The 20,808-nt window shown below is 25.4% G+C and overlaps 5 protein-coding genes across 5 annotated transcripts; 4 read left to right on the forward strand and 1 right to left on the reverse strand.

Moving 5' to 3' along the window:
• The first annotated feature begins 1,823 nt into the window (after window positions 1-1,823).
• Window positions 1,824-3,994, forward strand: LOC128966470 (uncharacterized). Its single transcript, XM_054313323.1, has 2 exons — window positions 1,824-2,402; window positions 2,871-3,994. The coding sequence occupies exons 1-2, from the start codon at window positions 1,838-1,840 to the stop codon at window positions 3,989-3,991; spliced, it is 1,686 nt and encodes a 561-aa protein (XP_054169298.1). The 5' UTR covers window positions 1,824-1,837; the 3' UTR covers window positions 3,992-3,994.
• Window positions 3,995-5,668: 1,674 nt separating this feature from the next.
• On the reverse strand, window positions 5,669-7,191 carry LOC128952974 (uncharacterized). The gene is made up of 2 exons (XM_054298457.1): window positions 6,978-7,191; window positions 5,669-6,462 (listed from the first exon to the last, which is right to left on the reverse strand). The coding sequence occupies exons 1-2, from the start codon at window positions 7,162-7,164 to the stop codon at window positions 5,669-5,671; spliced, it is 981 nt and encodes a 326-aa protein (XP_054154432.1). The 5' UTR covers window positions 7,165-7,191.
• Window positions 7,192-8,078: 887 nt separating this feature from the next.
• Window positions 8,079-9,170, forward strand: LOC128952983 (BTB and MATH domain-containing protein 42-like). The gene is made up of 2 exons (XM_054298468.1): window positions 8,079-8,135; window positions 8,340-9,170. The coding sequence occupies exons 1-2, from the start codon at window positions 8,133-8,135 to the stop codon at window positions 9,168-9,170; spliced, it is 834 nt and encodes a 277-aa protein (XP_054154443.1). The 5' UTR covers window positions 8,079-8,132.
• A 1,377-nt stretch (window positions 9,171-10,547) lies between these two features.
• LOC128952993 (uncharacterized) lies at window positions 10,548-15,708 on the forward strand. The gene is made up of 7 exons (XM_054298480.1): window positions 10,548-10,827; window positions 11,035-11,098; window positions 11,326-11,479; window positions 11,545-11,966; window positions 13,984-14,250; window positions 14,918-15,065; window positions 15,124-15,708. Exons 1-7 carry the CDS (start codon window positions 10,548-10,550, stop codon window positions 15,706-15,708), a joined length of 1,920 nt encoding a protein of 639 aa, XP_054154455.1.
• A 1,617-nt stretch (window positions 15,709-17,325) lies between these two features.
• Window positions 17,326-18,932, forward strand: LOC128966492 (17-beta-hydroxysteroid dehydrogenase 14-like). The gene is made up of 4 exons (XM_054313344.1): window positions 17,326-17,691; window positions 17,783-18,058; window positions 18,136-18,242; window positions 18,658-18,932. Exons 1-4 carry the CDS (start codon window positions 17,371-17,373, stop codon window positions 18,893-18,895), a joined length of 942 nt encoding a protein of 313 aa, XP_054169319.1. The 5' UTR covers window positions 17,326-17,370; the 3' UTR covers window positions 18,896-18,932.
• Window positions 18,933-20,808: the final 1,876 nt, after the last annotated feature.

The raw sequence follows: 20,808 nt of genomic DNA on the forward strand, positions 1-20,808 counted from the left end.
TATATAGTAATATTATACCATAAAATTTATAATTATATTGTACATTTCTAATTAATATTTAATTATTTTTAATGACATTTTAATGTGATAATTTAAAAATTTTTAGAATAACATTATATAAATTAACATTATAGTTGAATATATCTAATCAGTAAATATTTAAAAAAAAATTTTTATATAATATTATATAATTTTTATTATAATTATTGCATATATTATTTGACTATTTATGCAATAACTTTATGTAAGGGGCGGTTACTGTAAATTAAAATAAAAAACATTAATTAACTATTATCTATAAGCAGTTTATGTTTACTTATTTGTTTATCATTAAAAACATTAACATTTAAAAAATTAATTAATAAAATGTAAAAAATTAAATATATTAAACTAAATATTTAAATATATATAACATAAATAATATATATATATAATATGATTTATGTTATTAAATAATTTAATAAATTATGTTAAAACAGGAAATAAAACATTTAATCTATATTGTTATCTAATATATATTATATATATATATATCATTTAACACATAATATTTATATTATATAGATTAATATTCTATAATAAACCAGGTTAAGTAAGGGGGTAGGAGGTAAGGCCAAAATATCCCCCCTAAGATCGAGAAATTTTACTTACCCAGACTTTTTGACCAAATTGGAAAAATTGTCGCTTAAAAACGACGAGAAATGAGCCCCCCCTAAAATTTCGGCGCCGAAAGCGCATAATTTTTTTTTTGAAATTTATAAAAATTTTAATTTTTATTTGATATTATTTTAGTAAGTGTTTTTATGTTTTATAATATTTATAAGTATCTAATTATTTGATTAAAAATAAGTAAAAAAAAAAAAGTTAAAATAACTAATAAAACTCAACTAAAAAATTACATAATTTTAATTAAAATATTAAACTAAAAAAGTAAAAATTTATCTTTTGTTGAAAAGATTAATTATATTCCAATTTAAATATAAGTTTAAGATAGTTTAACAAGTTAATAAAACAATAAATGCTTATATTACAAGGTTTTTAATAATAATTTCAATTTTATAATTAGTATTCAGTGAGTATTTATATAAAAATAACATTACAAAAATAAAAATATATATCTATAAACTATAAACATTCTGTATTATTTAAAAAATTAATTATTTGAAAAGTTAAAAATTACTAAAATACTAAAAAAACTCATAGTGTATCATTAATCCCTTTATCAACTATTTTTAAGTATTAAATACATTATTTTTATTTTTTGTTAAAATTTAAGTTTTTTTTGTATTTTTGGAAAAATTGCCGTTTAAAAATGCAATAAAAATCTTACCCCCCCAAGACTTTTCGAGAATTTTGTAAATTTTACCCCTGTTTACCCCACCCATCTAAAATCCAAAACCTTGCTTAACCCTGATAATAAACAGTATAATTGTATATATCTAATCAGTAAATATTTATAAAATATTATATTATAATAGATATTAATACTGTATAATTTTTATTATAATTATTGCAAATTTTATTTGATTATATATGCAATAATAATAATTATGTAAAGGGGCGGTTACTGTTAATTAAAACAAAAATATTAATTATTATTTATAATCAGTTAATGTTGACTTAATGTTTCTTAACATTAACAACATTAACATACAAATTATTTTTAAAAAATAATAATTAAAAGTAAAAAATTGATTTTATTTATTTATTATACAGTGTATATTAAACTAAATATATAAATATTTGAAATTTTTATTTTATAATTAATTAATTAATAATAATAATGTTATCATTTTTGAAAACTAAAAATAAGACAAAACAAAATGCTAACAACAAAATGGCGTCGACTACTACTACTACTACTAATAATAATAATACAAAATTTAAACTTGGTATCTATTGGGACATTGAAAATTGTCCAGTACCTGGATCAAAATCACCATCATCGGTAGTCAAATCGATTCGACAATTTATCAAGGTAACTTACCCTGAATACGGTTATCCCAGTGAATTTCTAAGCGCGTGCGATGCACGTAAACTAGACAAACACGTATCCGATGGTTTGAATCTAATGGGCGTAACCATTGTACACGTTGATAGTCTAGCAAAAAATGCTGCTGATGATAAATTGAAAATTTCAATTGATAAATTTATTGATCAATCCAATGATAATGATGATCATCATCATGGTAATTTATTGGTTATTATAACTGGTGATATTAATTTTTCCAATTGTATACAACGTGCCCTAACTAAGCAATTAAGGGTAGTTGTCTTATATGGATCGGGTAGTTATTCCCAGAGTCTAATTGATTTGGTTGACGAATCCTATTGTTACGATAAGGTTATACAGTCGGCCGATCCGATTGATAGGAAAATGGTGGCAAAAAAATTGAATAAAGGTTTTTATGGATTTATTTATTTGTTGTCTTATTTTTTAATTAATTAAATTAATTAATTATATTTTTTTTGTTTTATTATTTTTATTTTTTATTTTAATGCTTACGTGTCATATTAAACATGTTTAATTTATAATAAAATCAATTATGTTTAATCTATAAAAACAAAATATATATCACTTATATTAGACACCCACACAAGCATACATACACACACACACATACAAAAACACATACAAAAATACATACAAAAATACATACAAAAACACATGCATACATACATATATATATATACATACACTTACACACACACATATATATATACACATAAATACACACACATATACACATTGATTAACTTAATTAGTCGTAATATTTTAAATTAATAATGATTCAAAATTTATGTTTATTAATATACAAAAAAAAATTTAGATAAAATAATTTTAGTTTTAATTATTTGTGTTTTAAAAGCCTATCTGAGAGTTACTAATCTGCCGGACGATAGACAGGAACGGGAGATATTTGGTCGTCTATCGCAATTGGTTAGCAACTGTGGCGGTAAGCCTACAAAATATGGGAACGGTAGGGCATGGATCAGGTTTGCCTGCAAACAGGATGCGGAACGGGCTATACAACGATGCAATGGTGAAGATTGTTTCGGTAGGAAAATCAATGTCCAACTAATGGATAACAATTCAAACGACAATTCAAATCATAATAAGACTACTAATAATAATAATCAAGAAAAATATGAGACAAACAAATCGATAATCACTGGACTATCAGTTAGTAATGATAACAATTGTGTCGATGATATGGTCCGCAAAATGGTTACCGATTGGGACGACCAGAAACTGGACCCGAATTCACTAATAGTTAGTACATTAGTCCAGGAAAACGGTAGTCTAATAGTAACGGCCAGTAGTGTTGACAGTAATAATCGGTTGATAGCCGGAGCTAAACGTTATCTATTAAAACAAGATAAGAGTAAACCCAAGATTTCGTGGCTACCGTTCCGCGAATCGGATAAACCAAGCGATTTGAAGGCATTTATCAGAGGTTTGTACACCAAAAACGATGATAACTGTACCGAAATTGTGAGGAAAATAGTTGACGACTGGGCCGACAATCAGGTGACCCGAGATTATGTTACGGCTGTTATCAGGACAGCCAAAGCGGACGGTCGGATCAAACTGTTGGTTACAACCGATAGCCGCCAGCGTAGGGATGACCTGCTAGAGGCCAGTAGTCGTCATCCCGTCACAGGTATCGAATGGATAGAGTGTTCGCCGGAACATAAAAAATGGTCCGACGATTGCAAATCGGTTATCAGTGGTCTGGAAACCACCAGTGACTGCGATCCGCTAGAAGTGGTCAGACAGTTGGTCACCGATTGGTCTGATAGTTCACTCGATGGCCAGGATTTGGTACGGCTTGTCAGCCGTGACGGTAATTTCCGCGGTCGCGATGGCCGAGCGCTGCTGTTTGTTACGGCCAGCAGTCGCGAGGCCAATCAGGCACTGGTCAACGGTGCCCGAAAATATTGGTCAGCCGATAGCTGTCGCAAGTGGTCGCTATATAACCGAAAATAATTGATCCAAAAAAAACTAATAATAAGTAATAATATTGTTGTAAATATTTTTTTTAAATATATATTTTTAATAATCATATATTGAATATATTTAATCGGATTAATTAATAATTATGTTTTAAGTTTTAATTTACTTTTAAATTTTAATTAGAATTTAAATTTAATTTTTACTTTGAATTTTACTTTTAATCTTACTATTAATTTTTAATTATAATTTTTTACTTAACTAAATATAAATTTAAAATTTATAAATATTTAATCAGATTTTTTTTTTTGAAATAACTAATATTATTTTAATCTATTATTTTATATTATTTTTGAACATTTTAATTATTTTGTTTTAATTAATTAGCAAAAACATTAACCTAAAAACACAACGACAAAAACAATTATTTATGAGAAAAATAAACTAGCTTTGAAAATAAAAAACTAAAAAAAAGTAAAAATTAAAATTTTCAAAGCTAATTTTTTTTCCTGGTGTCCTATCTTATCGGTGATGTAATACACTATGGTAGGGAGGGGGGTTAGTTTGCGGTCAATGGGGGGTCAATCTTTATCTTTAAGGGGTAGTTCCCTGTTGATGGCCCAGTAATTATCGTGTGGTCAGTCATATACTGTATATACCGATAGCTGTAATAAACAACAACAACAATGGAAAAAAAATAATTAGCAAGGTTAATTAACAAACAAACAAACAAATTTTTTATATTGCACCCATCCAAATAATGGACAGTCATATTTTTTGTTTGTTTGTTTATTATGCTTGCTAATTTTATTGTTGTTATTAGTATTATTATTATTAATTAAAACTAATTGGACATATACTGAGACTAACCACACGATAATATTTGAGGGGTAGGTCATAACCAGGGACCTACCACCCCCCCCGTGTGAGATAAGGATAAACCGCCCCCATTGACCGCAAACTAACCCCCCTCCGTAGTGTATCACAGATCACCGATAAGATAGGACATAAAAATAAATGATAAATTAAATAAATAAAAAAAACTAACTATAAATTGTTAATGTTTTTTGAATGATTAATGTAATAATAATTTTTTTTAAATGATTTAATAATTTTTAAATAATTTAAATTTTATATTAATAAATATTATATATTTTTTGCCAAACAAATTGATATTTACAACAATAAAAACTAATTATTAAATAATTAATAAATTGTTTATTTTATTTTTATTTTTATTTTTACATTTTTAATTAAATTTATTATATACTTGTAAATATAACGAAAAAATATGTACAATTCATCAAGGTTAGTTATCAATGTAAATAACATCACTATAGATAACAATATATTTATATATATTATTAAAACATTAATTAAATAGTGTAGAATTTTTTTTAATTAAAAATAATCTATTAGAGATTTTAATTTTATTTTTTACAAATATAAAAATTTTCATATATTATTATTATAATAATAATAATAATTTTCTATTTATTATTATTATTATAAATATACTAATCAATATATTAAGTTAAAATTTTTATTTACTTATAGATATTTTTATTATTATTATTATTATATAACATCTAATAATATAACATCTAATATAACATATTTTTATTGTTAAAATTACTAACAAACAAATAGATATATAAATACAGGTATTTATAAACAAAAAAAAATATTTATTATTTTTTTAAAATAATAAAATTATAACGAAAAATTTGGGCTCAATATTGAATAGATTTTCTCATAATTTACGGGAACTATACGTTTGCGGAACAGTAGCCGACATTCCTCGTGCTTATCCAGTCCTAACTGTTCGGCTAATTCAATGGCCATCGGATTTGTATGAAGTGTATAGTAATAAAAGCTCTGGTTTTTTGTTTGTAAAACATTACTACTATCACTACTACTACTACCGGTGCTATCATCGCGGACTACCAGTGCCGACAACAAACGTTTGGCCACTTGAGGACTATCGGCGTACAATGGACTCAGGGTTGTTGCACCTGAACTATGAACTCGTAGACATCCATAACCCATGACTTGTTTGTTATTGTTGTCCACAGCAACCGCCCGACGACAACCCGATTCCCTCAACGATAGACCCAGTAGTCTATCACGACTTAGACCGTGAATATGTCGGTCATAATCGACTATTTGTCGATCGATCAGATCGTCGGTCAACTGTGTTAGCACATGTATGCCATCATCACTATCAGCATCGGTACTACATTGTCGGACATTGGCTACCGTTCCCGTATAGATAACCATTGTCTGGTCGCTGACTACACGAAACCCCAGCCGATCTCTGTAGAGACCGAGTTTGTCGGGAACCGAAAATAGGGCAACATTTTGCTGGTTACCGATATACGATAGGACAATGTGAAACAATTTCTGGCCAATACGGCGACCCGAGTATCGCTGGTCGACAGCGTACAGACCGATAAACGCCAGGTCTGGCCGAAGCATTGGTCCGCCGCAGACACCGATAACTTCTTCTGTGAAAATAAATAAATAAATATTTTTATAATTAATGATATGTTTTATATAAATAAATAATATTATATAATAATATTAATTTAATTATATAAATATTATTTAAATAATTTTTTATTTTTTGATTATTTATAATTTATAACAAAAACAAATAATATATTGTATATTAATAGTTAAATATATTAAATTTTATATAAAAAAAAATTATTTATTATAATTATTATTAATATTAATATATAAAATATAATAAAACAATTATTTAGTTGTTTTTAATTGTGATAAATAGTAATAAATATATGATAGTAATTATATTTACTATTTAACAAAAATTATTATTATTAGTTAACATTTTGCAAATAATAAAAATAATATTATTAATTAATTAAAATAACTGATAAACTATTAAATAAAATTAATATTTTTTTTAATTAAATCATAATAATAATAATAATAATTATACAGTAATTATTAGATAATAATTATTAAAATATATATATATTTATAACACCAAACTTACTGGTAATGTCATCGATGGCCACATAAAACCCGTTACCGTCAATCTTCAGATAGGTTTCTACCGAATAGTTGGCCTCAAACAGTCCGTGACTGGCAAATACCCGCAAAGCACCGGCAATGTGGTCAGTGGTCATCTGACGTATACTAAAATCATTGTCACATTTATCTGAAACAGTATTGTCGGCCATTTTTTTTATGTCTGTCTCTCTTTCTAGGGTTTCATTGAATTTAAATATATAAATGATTTAAATAATAATAATAGTAATAATAATAATAGACAGGTATCTCATAATAATAATAATAATAATAATAATGTCTAGTATTTTTGAGTATTATTATTATTTTGAGCATCACATAGGATAGGTATGTATGAGTCGACTCCCCTCCTCCTCCTCCTACTCCTCAACAATATGTCACTAAAAAAGCGATCAATAATTTTGATTTCAAATAATTACATAAAGGATACAAAAATAGTATAGTTATATATATATAATAACTTTTAAAAATAAACAATTTTTTAATTATTTAGTTATTTATTATTAATATATATATATATAAATATTACTTATTTTTTTGAAATATCAATTATACAGAATATTTTTGTTTTCAAAAATGTTTTTTAATGCAATTTATTAGTTGATTTTATTTTAATTAAAACAAACAAATGTTTAAATTAAAATTTAATAGTTTTAATGTATTATTATTATTATTATTAAATATCAGTCAACTTAATTAACTAGCTTACTATTTAACACTTACTATTAAATAATATTAAATGTCCAAGTTCAAAATAATGATGATGATGATAACGGTACTAATATTAAAAAATGTTAAAATTAAAATCAATAATTGACACTGAGCAATTTTTCATCACACACAATAAGTCATATATATAATGATTTAAAAGTTGAATAAATTATTTAAAATAATCAAATTATTATTATTATTATTGATAATAATGTAAATGAAAAATAAAATTATTAATTAATTAATTAATTTGTTTAAATAACTTTTAACAGTTAATTAGATTTAATAATACATTTAATACATAAACAATTTAAATAAAAACTTTATTTTCAATACATTGAAAATCCAAATAATAATAATAATAACTGTTTTTTTTGTGTGTAATTAATTAAACAAATTAAATAAAACTATGGTTAGTATTAAATTATAATTGATTTTTAAATATTAATTAAACTATTAGCAATTAAATTAATTTTTTTAATAATAATAATAACAATTACATTAATTTTTTAATAATAATAATTACATTAATTTTTTTAATAATAATAATAATAATTACATTAATTTTTTTAATAATAATAATAATAATTACAATAACTTTTTTACATTCACTAAGACTGGAGACACCAATACTGTCGCTAATGGGACGGCCAGTCAGCCGTCGGCAGCGGCGGCGGCGGCGGCTTCGGCGTCGGTGTCGGCGACCCTAATGAGGACATCGGCGGAGAAACTAAAATATCCGGAAATGGATTACTTTATGAACGAATGGGACAGCGATGTACTGTTCATTATCGGCGACCAACGGGTGCCGGCCATCAAACATATACTCAGCTTCAAAAGCCCAGTATTTCGGGCCATGTTTTCGGAAAATTTTCGTGAATACAGGGAACAGGAGATCGTCTTAGAAGACACTACTGGCGATGCTTTTCGTGTAATGATTACCTATTTGTATAGCGAACGTCTGGTACTGATGCCCGACCCCGAGGACATGGATCTCATCCAACAAGTACTCCGATTGGCCGATAAATATCAACTGTTACGGCTGATGGACGCTTGCGGCCGTCATCTCCGATCGCGTATAACTCGGGCCAATGTCGAACAGATTGCCCGATTCGGCTACGAGTATGGATTAGCTGATGAATTGATACCCGAAGTCAAACGTTTTTTGAATGAAAATTTCGGTTATTTTATGTCCGGTACGGCCACTGTTGGCCAGTCGTCGTTGAACAGGTTGAACGATATTATGCGTAACGACTTACTTGAACTGGTTGTCAATAATTGGCGTAAAACTAGAGATTATCTAAGGAATAGGATACCCGATAATACCGGTTTGGTTGGTGCTGGCGGTGTGGTTGACCCGCCCCGTGCTATACAACTAAATGGCTGTCACTATACCTACCAGTCTGGTCAGTATAAACGGGAACTGGATTTCAATAATATGAACTAATTGTGTGTTTGTTTTTTTTTTGTTGATATAATAATAATAATAATAATTGTCATAAAAATTAATATTTGATTTTTGTTTTGTTGAAAAAAAATTTATTTGATTTAAACATTTTGCATAACATTTCATCAAAAAAAAATTATTTATAAATTCAATTCAATTTTTTGTTTTTTGAAAAAAATATTTGATATTTTGCATAACATTTCATTTTAAAAAAAATTTATCTATAAATTCAATTCAATTTTTTGTTTATTTATTTTTTTTATAAAAAAACATTATTTTTTGTTTTGTTTTCATATTTAATTTCATTATCAAATTTTGGTTGTAATTATAAAAATCAACAAAAAATATTATTCAAAACTTATTTCATAAATATATATATATAATTTGATATTAATAAACATTTTACTAATAATTCAAAACATATTTTATTATTATTTTCTCTATAAAAAAAACTTTTTAATTATTAATTTTAAAAAAATAAATATGATAGTTATCAAAACAATTATATTTATCAAGTAAATTTTTCTTTTAAAAAATAAAATTAATTAATTTAATTAAATATTTATTATCTTTTACAATATTACTATTATTAGATAGTATACCATTTATATATTTATTATAATGTATACAAGTTTTTATTATTTATAACAATTAATAATATTAAAGTAGTATTTATCAATAATAATAATAATAATTGTTGCCTAGTTTTATTGCAATCAATTATATATAAATATATATATATATGTACTAGTATATTTAATCAATTATGATATGCAATAGTGTACATTAATAATTTTATCATTGATTTTTTAGTGTGTAATATAATAAATATATATATATACAGTATATATATATATATATAATGTATACGTTTATATACTGATTAATTGAAATAAATAATGCATTACTAAAACAATATTGTTAATTTTTTATTTAATTAGTAAACATATATACTAGACTTTATTTTTAATTTTTTTGTTGTTTAAAAAAATATTTGTAAAAATTGTAAAATTATTAAAATATGTTTTTTTTGTTGTTGAAATTGATGTTTTATTGAATAAGTTATTTAATTATAAAACAGTAATAATATTACTAATAAAATAACATAATATTAAATATATATATAAGGTTTTATATATCGATAGGGGATATACCTTATAAATACCATAAATAAATTATATACAGTATGTTATTAATAGTATAACTATTTTTTTTATTGTGTCCTTCAAACTGAAAATACAGTACAAACTAGTAATGTATTGTATTGCTGTATATTATTATTAACTAATTACTGTGTAATAAATAAATACACATTTTATTATATAAATATATACAGTATATGATTGATATATATATATATATATATATACTGACAAAATGGGTGGCAATACTAGCAAATGTTTGATAACATTGGACCGGCCGGGAGTGGCCTACAGGCCTAACGACATTATTAGCGGTCAATGTGTACTACAAACGGAAAAACCGGTACCACTTAGTCAACTGTCCGTTTCGTTGCGGGGCGAAGCCCGATGCCAGTGGACAGAGCAGCAACAAGTTCACGGTAGAGATGCTCAGGGTCGGCCTCATAATCGGTCGGAAACTGTACATTATAGGTCAGATCATCCGTGTGTCAAACTCAAGTACTATCCCGGGAATGGTATGTATGTGTGTGTGTGTGTGTGTGTATGTGTGTATTTGTGTGTGTATGTGTGTATTTGTGTGTGTGTGTGTGTGTGTGTGTGTGTGTGTGTGTGTGTGTGTGTGTGTGTGTGTGTTTGTATGTATGTATGCAGTAATGTTGTTGTTTTAAAAACTTTTATTTATTTATTTATTTTTTTTGTAAATTATCTCAAAACAAAACCAGTCTATCCATCGACACTAAGCCCGGGTCAGCACAATATTGGTTTTAATTTTCAACTGCCGTCCGGGTATTTTGACATTACATTTAACATAACAATTAAATTTTTATTATTATTTTAATAAGTATTTAAATAAATAATGATTTATATATATATATATATTAGTATAAATAGTAATTAAAATTTTTATTTAAAAAAAATATTTTATATAAATAATTTATGATAATAATTTTTTATTATAATATATATATATTTAATTATTATATTAATATTATTATATATCTCATTACACACAGTGGCCTGCCGTCAACATTTGAAGGACAGTACGGTCATATCAGGTACTGGATTGAGGCTCATCTACATAAGCCGGGCGTGTTTAACATTGACGACAGGGCACGGGTGCCCATAATTGTCAACTCGCCAGCCCTGTCATCCATACAGGAGCTATCGGTAAGACATAAATATCATACAAATCTATTGAAAACTTAATCATGTGTTTTGTATACCTTGAATAGCAACGGGTGTTCAACAGTAACAGCAAAACTGTTGGCCTAATCAATGGCCAACCATTGGTATTACGCTGTGAACTGCCGTCTATGGGACACAATGTCGGCTCGGAGATACCTGTCCAGTGTTTCATTGATAACGGTAGCGATAAACCGATGATTTTGAGAGCAGCCCTGAAACAGGAGTCGACTTTCTATGCCCGGGGATGTCAACGGAAAACCAGTGTAAAGATTGCCCGTTATATCGGTCCGAATGTCGGTCCACGTGAGAAAACTAGCCAACTATTGCCATTGATTATACCGTTGACGGCACCGGTAGTCCAGAATACTTGTCCAATCATTCATCTAAACTATACAGTAGTGGTTACACTTGAAATTCCCGGTTCGTTTGACTTGCACTGTGAACTACCGGTTATACTGACCCATGATATGCAAGTCTATCCAAATTAATACAATAAAAAAAATTAATTATTAATAATAATTATAATAATAATAGTTATTATTGTGTGTGATATCTATTTTTCATTAAAGTATTATTTAGTTTTATTAATAATTTTTTTATTAACAATAATATATAAGTATTTAAAAAAAATTTACAAATATATTGTAATAATGAAATTATTTATATATTTTTTTTGTATAATAATAATAATATATATTATAATAACTTTTTTGTTGTTGTTATATTATATTCAAGTATATTGTATATTATATAAATAAATAAATATTCATAAAAATAAATGTAATTAATATATATATATTTTTTGTATTTTATTAAATAAATAAATATTATAATTAAAAATCTAAACTTAATAAACTTTAAATACTTTATATTATTTTTTTGAATAGTTTATTACACTTTGTATTTGTAATATTTTTGTTGCAATTATATAATAATCTAAACAAAAAAGTAATTAAACAAAAAAAAGTTTTCATACTTTTTTATTAATTATTTTTTCCCATTATATCTTATATACAGTAATAACAACAACAACATAAAAATATTACACATATAAAGTGTAATAAACTATTTACAGACAACAACAAAAAAAACTATTTTTGTATTCAAATTGCTAGAGATATTGTCTAAAAAAATAAATAAATAAATGACTTTTAATATTAAAATAATCAATATATACAACATATACGGTATATAAATACAGTATATATATATATATAACTAATGTTTCTCTAGTAAAAAAGTATTGCAAATAATAATAATAATAATAATAATAAACAAATATATATTTATATAATTAAATAGTATATTACCATGGTAAAATTTCAACAGCAACAAAAATTAAAAACGCGCATGCTAACTTTATTTTTTATATATACTGTATAACTTAATATAATAACAAAATATTTAGCAGGTTAATTTAGGTTAAATATACTGTATATATATATATATACAGTATATGCTACTTATTTTGTTAGTATTAATTATACTAATAGTTATTAATATTTATTATTGATATTTACAGTACTTGTAATGTAAATTAATTTAATATAAAAAAAAGTAATAATAATAATAAACTAAAACAAAGCGATTCTTATATATTTGAAAATTATTAATATATTATATATATATATATATATAATCTAAATGAATGTCTTATTACAACAAAAAAAATCAATTATTATAATTATTATTATTTATTAAATACAATAGTCATGTAAATCAGTTAATATCTTATAACAACAACAAAACAAAATATTAACGTAAATTAAAATCTATTTTCATTAATATTAATATTATTATTATGAAAAACTTTAAGTATTGTTTTTTTTAAAAAGTTATTTTCATATTAGTATATTAGTATATTGAATGCAATGATAACAACAACAACATATAACACACACAATTGGTACACAATTGTCATTTAGTCGTTAAAATATCATTTTATAATTTTTTTTATTAAATAAACTTTTCAATAAAAAATTAATAGATAGGATATATATATATATAAATAATTTATATATATATAATAAAATAGATGATGATTAACGCTTTATGTACTGTTAATATACCTGTAATATACCTGTTAAATAAAATTACAGTATTAATAATATACATGTAGTTTATAACTAATGTTTAATAATAATAATAATAATAATTGTGTGGGTGTTTGAGTGTTAAAAAAAACTAAACTAAATAATATTAATGTCAATTGACTTGAATATAAAATTTGCATATAAAAATTGTTATTGTTAACTAACTAACTAACTAACTAAATATAACTAAATTAATAATAATAATAATATTTAAATAAATTATATATATATTAAGTAATTTGTTGTATATTTTTCAATACATATTATAATTGCATTATAATTGCATTAACAATAATATTGTTTTTTGGTGATTAAAAAATTTAAATAATTAATTTATCAAAAAAAAAATTAAAAAAAATTTTTTTTTTAAAAAAGTACTTAACTGGGGGACAGTCGTATATTTGCATATACACACCAAATGGGCAATACTATTACCAAATGTATTATCAATTTGGATCGGCCGGGTGTGGCCTTCCGACCCAACGATCTAATCAGCGGCTACTGTCTGATCGAAACCAATCAGCCAATACTGGTCAGCCAGTTATCGATTAAGTTGAAAGGTCAGGCCGAATGTCAATGGTCAGAGTCTCAAACTCAACTAACCTCCCGAAACAAATCAGATATACAGCACCGGATGTATCTGTCGTGTGTCGACCTCAAGTATTATCCCGGCACTAGTATGTTGTTGTTGTTGATTATGCAATAATTTTTAATTAATTAATTTGTTTTTTATTTGTTTTATGTGTGTCTATACTATTCAAGTATATCCGATAACTTTAAGCCCGGGTCAGCATATTATAGGATTTAATTTTCAGCTACCGTCCGGGTATTTATTATTATTATCTGAAAAACAAATTATATTATCTATTAACTTAGTATTATTAATATTTAATAATAATAATACTAATAATAATTATTATTATCTGAAAGAAATTATATTAGCTATTAATTTATTATTGTTTAGTTATTATTATTATTAATTAATTTATTATTATTTAATTATTTTTATTTAATTATTATTATTTAATTATTTTTATTTAATTATTATTATTAATAATTAATTAATCAAATAGTATTAGTGTATAATTTAAAAATCACAATTAAATTTTTATTAATTATTAATATTATTTGTATATTTTTCAGTTTTATTTTATATAACATTATTATATTGTTTAATATTATTAATTATTAGTATTAGTAGTAATAGTAAAAAACCTTTATTAATTAAATATTAGATTTTAATTATATATTTAATGTCTATATATATATATATATACCATTACATACCATATATACATACCATTACACCCACCCCACCCCGCACTAGTGGCCTGCCGTCGACATTCAAAGGCCAATACGGTTACATTAGGTACTGGATTGAGGCTAATCTACGCAATCCCGATGGCCTGGACAACAATCCATGGATACCCGTACACATTATGTCGCCGGCACTGGTATCCATACAGGAGCTAACAGTAGGGCATATGCCTAACAGCAGTATCTGATCTTTCAATAAAAACATACATTTTATAGCAAAGAAGTTTCGATAGCCAACGTCGGACAGTCAGGTCGGCTAAAGGCCAGTACTCAGTAGTTTGTATACAATGCGAAATCGGTCGTATGGGTCATAATGCCGGCGAAAATATACCCGTCCTATGCTATGTTGATAACCCGTCGGATAAAATATTGTCATTAAGAGCTGAATTGAGACAGGAGTCGACATTTTTGAGTGCCGGCGGTCGACACGACTGGTCGGAGACACTGAACGAAACAATACCCATAACTATCCGGTCGTATACAACTGGTAGGACTTACGATATACAGGTAGCCATCCCAGTGCTGGCATCGGTAGTCCAAAATTCGTGTCCGATTATTCAAGTGAAATATCATGTACGGGTCCAGTTGGCCATTCCCGGCTTATGGATGGACTTGTTTTGTAAGCTACCGGTTATAGTTACACGCGATCAGTGTCAGTTGGCACCACCACCACCGCCACCGCCACCGCTACTACCACTACCACCACTGCATACCGTTCCTGTTAATGTTGATAATGATGATGTGGATAACAATTGTGCTGTTATTGTAAAGGCCAGACCTAATTCATCATCATTAGTATAACTATATATGATATTATACGGTATGTATGTGTGTGTGTGTGTGTATGTATGTGTTTGTGTGTGTGTGTGTGTGTGTGTGTGTGTGTGTGTGTGTGTGTGTGTGTGTGTGTGTGTGTGTGTGTGTGTGTGTGTATGTATGTATGTATATATGTGTGTGTATGTATGTGTGTGTAGTGTTTGTAATATACATCTACAGATTAATTGCAACTAATCTTTAAATTAAATCACAATTTAATCACAATGTCTACTACAGTACAGTATAATTATTAAAATAAAATTATAAAATACTTAATTATGATAAATAAATAAAAAAAAATTATAAATACTAATACTAATAATTATTATTAGTTATGTTAAATGTTTTGTTTTTCTAATTAATAATATTTTTTACCAAAAATAATTAAATAATTTATAACTGCTATTATAAACTATAACAATTTATTTATCACTGTAACTATTAAACTAAATTAAATAGTTAGCATTTTTAAAAAAAAAATTATTTTAATATATCATTTTAATAACACAATAGTAATTAGTTATTTGTATTAGATTTGAAATTTTTTCTATATCTGAATTAATATGATTTAAATTCTAAATATTTTTTAACTATTATATAAAATAAAACAAAAATTATTAGTATATATGTATAATAGGTGTCACTATAATAACAATACTTGAAGTTTATATTTACAAAAAAATAAAGTTATTAAAAAAAAAGTTAAATAACAAAAAATTTAAATATTATTTTTCATTTTTTAAAATTCATGATTATTTTATGAAATAATTACAATTTATAATAAATTAATTAAATATATAAGTATATATTATATAGAAATATAACTTATTTTATTTATTTAAAAATTATAAAATTTATTTTAAAACTCTACATATTATTTAAAATTAATTAGTATTACATAACATATACAATTTAGTAAAATATTTATTTTTTTTCAAATTTATTTATTTAAATAGCATTTAATGTATTAAAATTTAGAAAAAATTTTTTAAAAAATTGTTAATTACTTATAATAGTTTATAAATAATACTAATAAATTAATTTACTAACTTTTTATTTTTTAAAATTTACAATAATAATAATAATAATACTATGATTTCATAATTAACATTTTCAGTGCACTTAAGTTACTTATATCTGATATTATTATTATTACAATTATTTATCTATAAATTATTTATCAATGTTTTATTGAAATAATTACAGGTATTATTTCATAATAAATGTTATATATTGTAAACATTTTTTCCAGTATTATACGTAAATTACTATTATTGGTTATAAAATTATCATTTTATATTATTAGTATATATATATATATACCATTATATATTTATGTGACAAACTAGTTTAATACTTCAAAAATTAATCAATTAATTTACTAAAATAAAAGTAGAGATTAAATGATTATAAATAATACAAATAATAATATGTATATAATGTAGAGAGAGAGAGAGAGAGAGAGAGAGAGAGAGAGAGAGAGAGAGAGAGAGAGAGAGAGAGAGAGAGAGAGAGATAACAAATAACATAATAATAGTCATCACTAAACAAACCAAAAAAAATAGTATAAATAGTAAATAATTAAAAAAACAATTTATTATAAAACAATTAATCTAATAAAAAAAATAATTGTATTCAAAAAAAACTATGTCTAAACTATTGTCAATTATATCACTATCGATACTACTATTGGTTCAATTGATGGCCAACTTAAGTGGCCAACAGTTTGACGACAACATTATGACCGACATTGATGTTGAAGACATCGACATCTACGATGAGGTCCGACACTCGCGTGATTTCAACGGCAAAGTAGTACTGGTCAGCGGCTCGTCCAACGGTATCGGCGCACAAATTGTCAAACTATACTCGGCATTGGGTGCCAGTGTTGTGGTCACCGGGCGTAAGGCCGACGAGATTCATAAGACGGCACTTGTCGTACAGGAATTGTCACCGAAAAAACTTAAGGTAAGTCCCGAAAACAATACTAGTGGCCAACAATTATCGGGTAATTAATCCAACAAATAATTATTTATTTTTTCCCCCGGGGTGTGGACAGCCATTAGAATTTATAGCCGATTTGGCCAAACAGGATGATTTGGCCAAACTATTGAACGAAACTATTCGGGTATTCGGCAAACTAGATATACTGGTCAACAATGCCGGCCATTTTGAAACGGCCGGTTTGTTTGAACCGAATTTCCAGAAATCGTTAGACTATTTTGAACATATGGACATCAATGGTAATATCCAATTGTCCCGATTGGCTGCACCCTATTTGGCCAAAACCCGGGGCAATATAGTTACCATTACTACCGTTCAATTGGAGCGTATTGTATGATCGGATAATTAATTAATTTAATTATTATTAACTAATTAATTAATTATTTATTTTTTATATCAAATATAAAGCAAATCTTGCAAATGGGTTATCAAATATCTAAAGCAGCGTTGGATGTAATGACCAAAGTTTTGGCCCTCGAGTTAGCCGAACAGGGAGTTCGTGTCAATTCAGTCAGGTATGTAAATAGGATGTGTGTGAGTGTGTATGTATGTATGTATGTATGTATGTATGTATGTATGTATGTATGTATGTATGTATGTATGTATGTATGTATGTATGTATGTATGTATGTATGTATGTATGTATGTATGTATGTATGTATGTGTGTGTGTGTGTGTGTGTGTGTGTGTGTGTGTGTCTGTATGCATGTATGTGTGTATATTTGTGTTTGTATTTATGTATGTGTGTGTCTATATGCATGTATGTGTGTATATGTATGTATGTATGTGTGTGTCTGTATGCATGTATGTGTGAATATGTGTGTTTGTATTTATGTATGTATGTATGTGTGTGTTTATGATGACATAACTACAAAACATACATAATCCTAATTGAATACTACTAAACTATAACCCCCCAAAAAATATTAGTCCGGGTATTATCATTGCCCGACCCGATCTCTGGGATCCGAAGAAATCCGAAGAAATGTTCAATCATACGGCCCGACACACACCACTGGGCAGAGCTGGTCTGCCCATCGATATCGCCAAAGCTGTCGTATTTTTGTCGTCATCCGAGGCCACCTATATTACTGGCCATAGCCTGATAGTCGATGGCGGACTCAAATATAATATGGATTCAAATTTTGTTAACAAATGGTTGCGATAATTATCCGATAAAATTAAAAAAAAATAAACAAAAAATAATCACAAAATTAATAGTTAATTATTTTTTTTAAAAAAAAAGGAGTAATTAATTAAAAATAAATTTAATGATATTGTATTCAATTGTATTATTAAATATTTTATAATAAATATTATTATTATTATTGCTATTATTATTAATTTCTATACAATTATAAACAATTTATTGAATAAATTTTTATTATAATTAGTAATTAAAATAATTAATAAAAGTTTTATTTGTGATAATAATTAACAAAAAATAATTAATAAATATTAATAAAAAAAAATATTTTTTAAGTATTTTTTAAATAGATAATTAATAATAAAAAATATTCATAATTTTAAAACAACTAATTAATCAATTTTATAGTAAATTATTTGTTTTTTTTATATAAATAATTTATTAATATTTTTCATAATTTATTAACTCTTTTATTATTATTATTATTATTTTTGGTTGAATAACATATATTATTAAGATATTGATAATATCATAGATATATAAACAATTTTAATGTCAAAACCATCCACAAAAACCCACACATATAACAAAAATATTTTTATAACAATTTCTAAAAAAAACAATATATTATAGTTATAAACAATTTTGACATAATTTTGATTTGACAAACATATTGTGTATATATAAAGTCTAATCCGATTTATACTATAAAAAAAATATTTCAAGAATTTTGTTTTATTAGATATATATTCTCTCTCTCTCTCTCTCTCTCTCTCTCTCTCTCTCTCTCTCTCTCTCTCTCTCTCTCTCTCTCTCTCTATTGAGTTAATAATAATCGATTGATTGACTGAAAGTCAAAATCAAAATATTTTTGTGTTGTTTTTGTTGTTTAGATTTTTTTATACATAAAATTTTGTTTATAATTTTGTTTTTGTTTATTATTATTATTATTTAGTGATTATTAATTTTTTATAGTTTTTTTTATATAAAAATTTTATATATTAAAATTAGTATTATTTTTTTTTAATTTAATAGATTTTTAATATACAGTATATATATATATATATATATATATATATATATATATATATATACTGTATATAAATTTTATGTCTATAAATTAAGTTATCAATTTTTTATACATATTTTTTTCTAAATAGCACTTTAAATATTTGATATATTTTTTTTTGTAAGTAAAAATATTTGATAACAAATTAATTTTGATTTATGTATACTATAAATATATAATAAAAATTTTAATAAAATAATTAAACAAAATTTTTTATTAATATATATATATTTAATCTAATTTAGATTTTTTTTTAAAATGATAATGATAATTTTTTTAAGTAGGGGGGGGCTAAAATATTGATAAAAAATCCCATAATAAATATTAGATACCCGGGCGCGCGCTTATTGAGCATGAGCTATATATTTATAATATATATATATATATATATATATATATATGTTTTAAGTATGCCATACCGTTATATATATATACCCAACTCAACTTTAAGTGGCTATAGATAAAATACAGTATAACCCCATTGAACACACACACACATACATACTGTACATACATATAGCGTGAGAGTGCCGGAGCTAAAGTGTATGTACAGTATGTACTGTATGTCTGTGCAGATGATAACACACACAGTTATGTACGGAAACATTGTGTGTGAGATCTCGTTGACTGAAACTGTGAGCTCCGGTAGTTTCATATAGAGAGTGGGAAAGGGATAGTCTCAGTGATGATAGAGAGCGTGTGAATGACTGTTAGAGAGAGAGAGCACTGGTATCCCAATCTCTATCATCATCACTACCACTACTAACACCACTACCACTAAGTATTCACATTGTGTGCAGATATAAGAAATTTTTATTATTATTATTATTTCCAAAAAAAACTGGGAACTAATTTAATAGTATAT

The sequence above is a fragment of the Oppia nitens genome, unplaced genomic scaffold (genome assembly GCF_028296485.1).
Source record: "Oppia nitens isolate AA-2021 unplaced genomic scaffold, nextdenovo-longstitch-racon4-pilon3 scaffold11_pilon_pilon_pilon, whole genome shotgun sequence".
In the NCBI taxonomy this organism is placed as follows: domain Eukaryota; kingdom Metazoa; phylum Arthropoda; class Arachnida; order Sarcoptiformes; family Oppiidae; genus Oppia; species Oppia nitens.